At 35.5% G+C, this 11067-nt stretch overlaps 1 protein-coding gene and 1 long non-coding RNA gene across 3 annotated transcripts; one reads left to right on the top strand and one right to left on the bottom strand.

Annotated features, from left to right (window-relative positions):
• On the top strand, nucleotides 1–811 carry LOC114467264 (uncharacterized). The gene is made up of 3 exons (XR_003674503.1): nucleotides 1–47; nucleotides 311–475; nucleotides 580–811. It is a non-coding gene; the product is annotated as an uncharacterized LOC114467264 (long non-coding RNA).
• Nucleotides 812–3096: 2285 nt separating this feature from the next.
• On the bottom strand, nucleotides 3097–8890 carry LOC114467343 (uncharacterized). Of its 2 annotated transcripts, XM_028453545.1 has the most exons (5): nucleotides 5605–5944; nucleotides 4383–4466; nucleotides 3770–3853; nucleotides 3552–3689; nucleotides 3097–3478 (listed from the first exon to the last, which is right to left on the bottom strand). In XM_028453545.1, exons 1-5 carry the CDS (start codon nucleotides 5822–5824, stop codon nucleotides 3195–3197), a joined length of 810 nt encoding a protein of 269 aa, XP_028309346.1. In that variant the 5' UTR covers nucleotides 5825–5944; the 3' UTR covers nucleotides 3097–3194. The 2 variants fall into 2 exon arrangements, with proteins under 2 accessions (XP_028309346.1, XP_028309347.1); XM_028453546.1 differs by lacking the exons at nucleotides 4383–4466; nucleotides 5605–5944 and adding an exon at nucleotides 8603–8890.
• Between the last annotated feature and the right edge of the window lie 2177 nt (nucleotides 8891–11067).

Raw genomic sequence — 11067 nt, 5'->3', positions numbered from 1 at the left:
TCTCCATGCTACATCTGCTCTGACTGAATTTGCCAAACATGGATTAGGTAAATGAGATTTTGAAACGCACAATAGTTTAATGTTATTTTTTACATTGTCAACCTTAAAGTTATGGCTGAAAATGTTATTGATTCTTTGGTTTTATTTGTATTTTTTTTGGCTTATTAAACACTTCATGGAAGCCAGACTTACAAAGTCCAAGATCGATTTAAACTGGAGTTCATCAGAGTTGAACAACTTTGTTTGCCAAAGCTACCCTTGTGTCAGTTTAAATTTGATAGGCTCAGAAGTGAGTTTTCTTATTTTCTAGCTTTCAGATCTGGAGGATGAGATAAAGGATCTAAAGGAGCAGCTGGAGGAACAGAAAGCTAAATGCAAATCAATTGAAAAGAGTGAAGCTGAAAAACACCAGCAAGAGGAAATGAAGCACCTCGAGGAAATTCAGTATCTTAAGAAAGCCAACCAACAACTGAAGGTGCCATTTTATATTTCATAGCAGAGCCAAACGCTAATTGGTTTCAGATTTGATAAAACTAGTCATTGTGACTTTCTAAATGTACAAATATTGTCTTTTTTCAGGCACTACTGGAAGCATTCATGAAATCAAATAAATGAAAACTCAAAATGTTTTTTTGAGAGAGAGAAAACTCCTGGTCTACTATCACCCAGTGGATGGACTATTTAAGTCAGATCCTCAGGCTTTTCATTTTCTGCTTCATTCTGGTGGTTCCCAGTCTTTGCTTTAGTTTGGTTTAGTTCTCATGGTTTATTGTCATTAAATCCCATAAACTTACTTTACTCTGTATTTTTTTTTTTTTGTCATGGCTCAACAAGTTCATAGCAGTAGTATTTAAACTTATAACTTGGTTTGCAGAGGATGTTTCCTATTAAATGAACACGACCATCTGTCTGTGTGTGTGTGTAGAGTGGTGTAGGTCTTTTAATACAATACCCACCAACTATTCTCACACCAAAACATTGGTACTAATGGGGGGATTCCAGGTAATGAAAAAACATTCTGGTCGGTCAATTTTTGGCAAAAAAACAACGTTTTTGAGGATTTTGAAAAATGTTTTGTCATGGACTGATTATAAAGAAGGAAAGGGGGCGGAGCATTGATACATTACTGTAAGGTGACATTCACTCAGGGCTTTAGATTAGTGCTAAAAGTTTTCCAATCTGATAATTTTTAGTGAAAAAATTGCATTTTTTTAAAAAAGTCTCTGTTTTTGGACTCTGATATTTTATGTAGTTGTAAATCTGAATTCATAACCCAACAACAATTCATGCATCAAATCATTGGTACTAATGTTAGGATTCCAGGTAATAATAATTAATGGAACTGTGAGGGCTGATCCCGCCCACACACTGGAGAGCTGTCACTCATTCAGCTTTAGGGTGTAACTTCCAGGCTCCACCCCTATGGCCTGAACCATAGCAGGCCAAGAGGGGAGATCTGGGATGTTAATTTAAGTTGATATTATTTACAGTTTATACATAATTTGATAATATTATTATTTGTCAATGTAATAAATCTTATTTGCCTATTATTTAGATTTAGCTAATTTACTTAATGTTTGTATCTAATTATGTCTGTAATGTGTCAGTCTAGTCCCCCCTTCATGTTTGGTCTGATCAGCCAGCTTAAATGTTCCTCCTGTGTGTCATTTGGGAGGTTTGTTGGGTGGGAGTTCACTTTGTTCCTTCTGTTAACATTTTGTTACTTTGGCCTCATTTATTTGTTCATTATTGACTATTTTTGGCTAAATAAAAGCCGTAAACTTGAACTGCTTTGGTGTGTTTCCCACTTTGACCCTCGGTCCCTGACAGGAACTATTACGATTATGAATACTTGAGTAAATTTGAGTTAAGGTTGACCTATAATTACACTTGTTGTATCACTAATAAGGTGTAAGTGTTGTATTGCATACAAAATAATTTCATGAAACATAAGATATAAATTGTGAATGCAAATATGTAACTGTGAAAATATTTTTTTCAGATGAATAGAGTTTGGTGAGTATAATGCTTGGTATTGCCACTTCATTTTAACCCTAACCTTAACCCTAACCTAATCCAATGAACTAATAAAACACATGTCCGTTCGCTTTGAAAACCAAAATAATCAAAACTGAATTATTATTTTTTAGCAAAAAATCATTATCCGGTCGTGCACATGCGTATATACTCTATGCTCATAATGGAGTACTAGGTAAACTCAGACCATGACACCGGTCTAAGCTTGTGAATCATGAAACATGTTGTGGGTACTATTAGTTAAGGGTAAACTTCAAAAGAAGACCAGATAATGCCAACCCACAATTCATTGCAATGACAACATTTAAAGGGACGCGCACACCTGAACTTTCACAAAGACTGAAAACAGATCACTGTGTCGTTCAAGAAAAAGGGATCAGAGAAATTTTTAGCCAAATTATGTTTTATTCAATATATTTCATTCACCTATGAATGCTTTGTGTTGTTATACAATGTTATGTAGGCCTATATCTTACATAAAGGTAAACATTTCATAAAATCATACTTATTTTGGATTAATGTTGATTAGTGAGTGGAGGATGAGTGTGAGCAACCATTCTCAATGTGACGTTCTTTTAGTTTCACTTTAGTTTCTCATAGCCTGGTAGCCTCTTTTCTTTTTATTTACATTCAAACCTTGTGATATTTGAGATTATATCAGATGATAGAGGAACAGGGGAAAGAGATATAAATGTGTGTTTTACTTTAGCAGTTTTTTCACCACAGCAAACGTCACTAACCTTCGCCTCCATTCAGGCTCCACTTTGGGTCACTGCTATGGACCCATGAGCAAAGCCGTTTACCACAAACTCTAACTGCTCCTCAGAGCTGCAGCTTTAAGTTTGGCTAAAGCCAGTGTCCTTCCTGATATTTAATGTAATTAGATCCTGGACGAGCCCCCAAAGCATTATGGGATTTGTGGAGACAAACTCAGAGTTGAAGAGGAGGAGTCTCTGGTCAGATGCTCACAGTGTTTATAGTTTATAGAAACAAACAAACAGGTCTGGAGCTCTGTAGCTTCACCAAATGTTCCAAAATTATTTGATCAAAACCAAAACATGAAACAAAATAAATCATTCTTTATTGATTAAATTTAATTTTATTCATCTTCACTTGTTCTCAGTGAGCTCTGAACTCAGTTAAAGAATGTGTGTTTCTCACATTGTGAAAAGCAGGTGACCACTGAAGGTGTTGTGGTTATTACAAGTATCATATATCTTGCTGTTCTCCCACTGACGCACAAACACAATATCTCCCACCTCCAGCAGCAGTGTAGCACCATTAGCACTTTTTACATAATAAGAAGGCTGATGGTCATATGCAAAACAAATCTTCTGTTCGTTCTTCATCAGAATGGCTGCAGAGGGATGTGAAGTTTCTCCAGGTCCAAAAATGTAGAACTCAAAGTGATAGGCCCCCCTCACTGGTGCAGTAAAGAGTCCTGTGGGACAGATTGGTCAATGAATGGATTCATCTTATCATCTTAATATTCATTAAACCAGTGATATTCATACCTGTCTCTGGGTTGTAGGCATTTCCAATATTTTCAAACACATTTTTGAAGATCAGGTTTGTGTGTGTGTTAAATGGTCCAATGGTTGTAGTTTCAGATCCAGAAACCAGCAGGGCTGCAGAGAAGGCAACCTGCCTCACTTTAAGAGAGAAAAGTCCTTTTACAGCAGCTGATGGTCCAGGAACAGGAATGCTGTGGTACTGAGATAAAATCACAAACCTTCTCTGTCCTTCCTCAGAGCTTCCACCTGCTTTTCACTGATGTTTGCTTTGGTTTTAATGGTGACCAGCTCTGCTGCCTGTGCTGAAAGAAAAACCTTTGCACTTATTCTCTATTGAAAGAAAGCAACACTGTTTTTCATACAATTATTCTTCATCACTTCAACTTTTCTAAAAACTTAGTGACTTTTTCAGCTGAACATCAGGAAACTCTTCAATGGACCTTAAACCAGTGGTGGCTGCTGCTAAAACTGGTGAGTAAGTTCTCATGGTTGAATATTAGAGCCAGTCAGCAGCTGTTAAATATAGCCTGTTGGTTTGAAACTGTAAATATATTCAATACAAAATGTTCAACACATGTTTTATGTGATTTAAATGACTTCAGCCTGTTGTTGTTTTTAAAGTTGCAGAAAACTTTAATGTAATTTTTAGGGGCATTTATTTATATATTTCCATTTATAAAGTGATTCTTTAGCAGCCGAATGTATTTATATTTATTTCTAATTCATATGAGAAGTTATAAATAAAATGATGTTTTGTATCAAATATTTATCAAATCTATGCAGATATCTGGAACACTTTAACAATTCTGTCATTGTAAATGTTATACTTACTTTGAATTTGTTGTTGTTGCTGTTGTTGCAGCTTTTCCAGCTCATTTTTTTGCAGTTCCAGTTCTTTCAGTGTGGTTGATTGTTCTAAAATATAAAGTAAATGTTGAGAACATGTGAGATAAATCCACCCTATAAAGCAGTGGTTCTCAAACTATTTTAGCCCAAGTTCCCTTTTGTCCAACGACAACATTTTGCTTAGAAAACTATTTAAAAACAACTATAGATCATAATGATGGAATGAACGAGTGACACAATTTAAAGAATCTTATTTTGTAAATAAGTGGAAAGAAACAGTATTTAGTGCAGTGGTTCTCAACCTTTTTTGGTTTGCGAAGCCATTTTGATATCAAGAATTTCAGGTGACAACAAAGACATTTTTTTCTAGATTTTGTTTTCGATCATGTTTGAGCTTGGGTATATATATATATATGTATAATTTTTTTTTTTTTTTTTACTGCATTTTAGTTGAACTAGATTTATTTTTTTACAAAGTGAAATTTTTGAAATGCAGTTTTTTCAAGTTGATGTTTACATTTAAAAAAAAAAAAATAATAATTACAAAATTAAATTTTTCAGAAATTTCAAACGACCGCGTTTTAAGTCTCTCTCTCTTTCTCTAGTACCCCCTCTAGTGCCATTGCAGACCCCTAGGACAGGGGTCTGCAACTTTTACTCTTAAAACTTAAGGTTAGCCACAGGTGAAAGGACAGTTAATGGTCTGTAGAGGTTGCAGGAGGTGAAGTAGGAAGGTGTCCAAGTCATTGCACAACTTCATTTATTTTTAGGTTAACAAATTGTTATATTTTGATTTTATTTGTCATTAATCAAAATTAGCCTCTGTAAAAAAATAAATAAAAAAACTAAACATTTTTCTTCAATAGTTTTTTTCTAAAGCTATAGGGAGCCATTGCAAAAGAGTCAAAAAGCCACATTAGGCTCCAGAGCTGCAGGTTGCAGACCCCTGCCCTAGGGATACACTTACCCCCATTTGAGAAACACTGCTATGAATGACAGATAGAGCTTATTTGAATATGCATTGCATTTGTTTCTGTTTCAAAGTCTGCTTTAATGTGTTCATAACATCTCATAAAGTCTTTAAAGACAAAGCTTTAATTCAGCAACGATTTGTTACTTTTTTTTAATCTTTTATCTTGAGGAGCTATTACAATATACATCTATGTTTCCAATGTGTTCCAATGCTGAGCGATGTGCATCACATTACCTTCATTTTGTCTTTGCAGGTGCTTCACCTCCACCTTCACTTCAGCCAGCTGGACGCTGATGTCTCTCAGCACAGAGTTGATGTCAGGGATGCAGTTCTGCTGTTGATTCAGGACACTCTGAGGTTCGTCTAGTGTAACTTCGGCTAAAATGATTTCATCTTCAGACTCAGCTTGGGGTGTGCTGCTCTGTCTGTGAATCTCAACTGTTAAACCAGCCATAATTATAATTCTAACTGTAGAGCAATGATCAATGAGTTACCAGAAGAGTTGATCAGACACACATTCAGTACACAAAGATATCAGTGAATAGGACACTATATATGCACGCATTATTTCCGCCTTTGGATGTGGCGTTTTGAATGTGAAAGAACCGGTTTTTGTTGTTTTTTTTTTTTTAATAATAACAACAACTAGCATGGGCGGGGCCAACAGGGTGGCCAAGTGCCACCCCTAAAATCTAATTGGCCACCCCAAGTGTCACCCCATCCAGATTAAAAAAAGACAAATGAAAAAAAAAAATTAAAAATGTTCTATTGCTCAAGTCTCAAATTTCACTCATTAACCTGTTGAGGATATACCATTGTTCTCATACTAAATGCAAACAGAAAGAGTTATAAACAATTTCAGATTCATTGTTTAATTCATTTAACATCTAAAGTCAGTCCTGAACCAAAGATTGGGAATGTACACAACAGGCTAAAGTGACTGAATCCAATATTTTGCTCCTTTATGATTCTTATCTGATGTTTATGTGGTATTTATTGAGTGGTGCAACTCAAATCAGGTCAGGCCACTTTAATATTTTTTCACTTTCCGAGCTGTTGTCGTGGCATTAATTTTACATATTTGGATTTTAAACATGTTTTTAATTTCAGGAAAACATTTATTTGTTATGTAAGTTGTTGCAATGAGGAGCTGGCATTTGATCTACACACACATAATCAACTATTTTATTGCATTAACTACAAAACACAAACAATTTTTTTTTTTAATGTTTAACATGTTTTTTTCTTTAACATATAAGGGAAATGCCCATGTTGCAAATAATTATATCATTAGGTTAAAAAGTATTATTATCTGTGATTTTAAGTGGTTGTTTTATTATTTGAATCAGCAGTCAGATCAAATCTATCACTAAAACATCTTCTAGCACCTAAAGAACATCTCCAGAGTGAAAGGTTTAATGACTCAGAAAGATCAGGAGAAACTGGTCCATGCTTTTATCTCCAGCAGACTGGACTATTGTAATGGTCTTCTGACAGGAATCCCCCAAAAGAGCATCAAACATCTACAGCTGGTTCAGAACACTGCAGCTCAGGTCTGAACCAGAACAAAGTGGCCAGAACACATTAGTCCAGTTTTAAAGTTTTTCCACTGGCTCCCAGTCAGCCTCAGAATAGACTGTAAAGTTCTGCTGCTGGTGTCGAAATATGTGAATGGTTTGGTCCAGAATACATCAGTGAGATGTTAGTCAGGTGTGAACGCAGCAGGTCTCTCAGATCTATGGACACAGGTCAGATAGTGGAGCCCAGAGCTCACAGTAACCATGGTGATGCTGCTTTTAGTTGTTGTGCTGCAAAGAAGTGGAACAAACTGCAGCAGAGCTGAAGTCAGCATCACATATGAACATTTTTAAATCAAAGTAAAAGGCACTTTTTTCTCTACTGCATATGATTGAGAGAAAGATTTTTGGTCATGTTGTTGATGTAATGTGTTTGTTGATGATTTTAATTGATTTCACTGATGATTTTAATTGATTTTACTGATGATTTTAAATGTTCTTATTGATTTTAAACAATTGAATGTTTTATTATGTAAAGCACATTGAGTTGCCTTGTGTATGAAATGCGCTATACAAATAAACTTGCTTTGCCTTGCATCATTTCTGCCTTTGGTTGTGGCGTTCTGAATGTGAAAGAACCGGTTTTTGTTGTTTTTTTTTTTTATAATAACAACAACAAGCATGGGCGGGGCCAACAGGGTGGCCAAGTGCCACCCCTAAAATCTAATTGGCCACCCCAAGTGTCACCCCATCCAGATTAAAAAAAAACAAATGAAAAAAAAAAATCAAAAATGTTCTATTGCTCAAGTCTCACATTCCACTCATTAACCTGTTGAGGATATACCATTGTTCTCATACTAAATGCAAACAGAAAGAGTTATAAACAATTTCAGATTCATTATTTAATTCATTTAACATCTAAAGTCAGTCCTGAACCAAAGATTGGGAATGTACACAACAGGCTAAAGTGACTGAATCCAATATTTTGCTCCTTTATGATTCTTATCTGATGTTTATGTGGTATTTTCTGAGTGGTGCAACTCACAAATCAGGTCAGGCCACTTTAATATTTTTTCACTTTTCTAGCTGTTGTCGTGGCATTAATTTTACATATTTGAACTTTAAACATGTATAAAGCTTTGAGTTTTTTATTTTAGGCAAACACTTATTTTGTATATAAGTTGTTGCAATGAGGAGCTGGCATTTGATCTACACACACATAATCAACTATTTTATTGCTTTAACTACATATCGCAAACAATTTTTTTAAATTTTTTAACATTTTTTTTTTCTTTAACATATAAGGGAAATGCCTATGTTGCAAATAATTATATCATTAGGTTAAACAGTATTATTATCTGTGATTTTAAGTGGTTGTTTTATTATTTGAAATTTAGTGTTCCACCCTAATCTGAGTCTGTGCCCCTGCAGTGCCCCCCTAACCAAAATTATCTAGACCCGCCCCTGTCCCTAGAGATACACATACCCCCATTTGAGAAACACTGCTATGAAGGACAGATACAGTTTATTTGAACATACAGTGCATTTGTTTCTGTTTCAAAGTCTGCTTTAATATGTTTATAACATCTTATAAATAAACACAAAGTTTAAATTCATCAGAGATTTGTTACTTTTTAATCTTTTTTAAGGAACTATTACATTATAAATCTATGTTTCCAATGTGTTCCAATGCTGAGCGATGTGCATCACATTACCTTCATTCTGTCTTTGCAGGTGCTTCACCTCCACCTTCACTTCAGCCAGCTGGACGCTGATGTCTCTCAGCACAGAGTTGATGTCAGGGATGCAGTGTTGCTGTTGGTTCAGGACACTCTGAGGTTTGTTTCCTGCAGGTTGGTTTGAAATGATTACTTTCTCAGCCTCATCTTGGGGTTCAGCTGCAGAGACACAGCAGATACTGAGCAGCACTAATGGAAGAATCAAAGCCATCTCTATTCTCTGTCTGTGCATCTCAACTGTTAAACCAGCCTTAAATATAATCCTGACTGTAGAGCAATGATCAATGAGTTACCAGGAGAGTTTATCAGACACACATTCAGTACACAAAGAATTCAGTGAATAGGATACTGTATATGCACGCATCAGCAATTATCTTGAGTCTGGATCTTTAAAAGCTAAAGACCAAGTCAAAAACCTTTGTGTTCTGATTGACTCAGATCTTACATTCAGCATCAGATCAAATCTATCACTAAAACATCTTCTACCACCTAAAGAACATCTCCAGAGTGAAAGGTTTAATGACTCAGAAAGATCAGGAGAAACTGGTCCATGCTTTTATTTCCAGCAGACTGGACTATTGTAATGGTCTTCTAACAGGAATCCCCCAAAAGAGCATCAAACATCTACAGCTGGTTCAGAACGCTGCAGCTCAGGTCTGAACCAGAACAAAGAGGTCAGAACACATTTGTCCAGTTTTAAAGTTTTTCCACTGGCTCCCAGTCAGCCTCAGAATAGACTTTAAAGTTCTGCTGCTGGTGTCGAAATATGTGAATGGTTTGGTCCAGAATACATCAGTGAGATGTTAGTCAGGTGTGAACGCAGCAGGTCTCTCAGATCTATGGACACAGGTCAGATAGTGGAGCCCAGAGCTCACAGTAACCATGGTGATGCTGCTTTTATTTGTTATGCTGCAAAGAAGTGGAACAAACTGCAGCAGAGCTGAAGTCAGCATCACATGTGAACATTTTTAAATCAAAGTAAAAGGCACTTTTTTCTCTACTGCATATGATTGAGAGGGAAATTTTTGGTCATGTTGTTGATGTAATGTGTTTGTTGATGATTTTAATTGATTTCACTGATGATTTTAATTGATTTTACTGATGATTTTAAATGTTCTTATTGATTTTAAACAATTGAATGTTTTATCATGTAAAGCACATTGAGTTACCTTGTGTATGAAATGCGCTATACAAATAAACTTGCTTTGCCTTGCATCATTTCTGCCTTTGGTTGTGGCGTTCTGAATGTGAAAGAACCGGTTTTTGTTGTTTTTTTTTTTTATAATAACAACAACAAGCATGGGCGGGGCCAACAGGGTGGCCAAGTGCCACCCCTAAAATCTAATTGGCCACCCCAAGTGTCACCCCATCCAGATTAAAAAAAGACAAATGAAAAAAAAAAAAAAATCAAAAATGTTCTATTGCTCAAGTCTCAAATTTCACTCATTAACCTGTAGAGGATATACCATTGTTTTCATACTAAATGCAAACAGAAAGAGTTATAAACAATTTCAGATTCATTATTTAATTCATTTAACATCTAAAGTCAGTCCTGAACCAAAGATTGGGAATGTACACAACAGGCTAACGTGACTGAATCCAATATTTTGCTCCTTTATGATTCTTATCTGATGTTTATGTGGTATTTTCTGAGTGGTGCAACTCAAATCAGGTCAGGCCACTTTAATATTTTTTCACTTTTCTAGCTGTTGTCGTGGCATTAATTTTACATATTTGAACTTTAAACATGTATAAAGCTTTGAGTTTTTTATTGTAGGAAAACACTTATTTTGTATATAAGTTGTTGCAATGAGGAGCTGGCATTTGATCTACACACACATAATCAACTATTTTATTGCTTTAACTACAAATCACAAACATTTTTTTTTTTTTAACATATAAGGGAAATGCCCATGTTGCAAATAATTATATCATTAGGTTAAACAGTATTATTATCTGTGATATTAAGTGGTTGTTTTATTATTTGAAATTTAGTGTTCCACCCTAATCGGAGTCTGTGCCCCTGCAGTGCCCCCCTAACCAAAATTATCTAGACCCGCCCCTGTCCCTAGAGATACACATACCCCCATTTGAGAAACACTGCTGTGAAGGACAGATACAGTTTATTTGAATATACAGAGCATTTGTTTTTTTTTCAAAGTCTGCTTTAATTTGTTTATAACATCTTATAAAGTCTTTAAACACAAAGCTTAAATTCATCAGAGATTTGTTTCTCCCAGTGGTTCCTTTGTTTTCTAATCCCTCTCTGAACCTCCATGGAGGTTTTATCATCCAGGAAGATCTTCCTGCTGATATTTCTTTCATTAATCGACCAGTATTTGGTCTCTTTCAATCCATCTTGGACTTCAGTCTCTCTTCTCTCTGCCTGTGTCTGTCTCTGACAATTTTATCAAAACAAAGCGGCATCTTTAATAATTCTG

This window comes from Gouania willdenowi, chromosome 7, assembly GCF_900634775.1.
Source record: "Gouania willdenowi chromosome 7, fGouWil2.1, whole genome shotgun sequence".
Taxonomy (NCBI): domain Eukaryota; kingdom Metazoa; phylum Chordata; class Actinopteri; order Blenniiformes; family Gobiesocidae; genus Gouania; species Gouania willdenowi.
Note: the sequence above shows the minus strand (reverse complement) of the source record. Positions and strands in the feature narration are given on the sequence as shown.

Excerpts from the sequence above, each read along its gene's own strand:
- LOC114467343 (XM_028453545.1), bottom strand. The coding sequence starts at position 5,824 with ATGGCTGGTTTAACAGTTGAGATTCACAGACAGAGCAGCACACCCCAA. Across the intron at positions 3,854-4,382 it reads GCAACAACAACAAATTCAAA|CACAGGCAGCAGAGCTGGTC; the intron begins GTAAGTATAACA and ends TTTTTCTTTCAG. Across the intron at positions 3,690-3,769 it reads TCTGAGGAAGGACAGAGAAG|TGAGGCAGGTTGCCTTCTCT; the intron begins GTTTGTGATTTT and ends TCTCTCTTAAAG.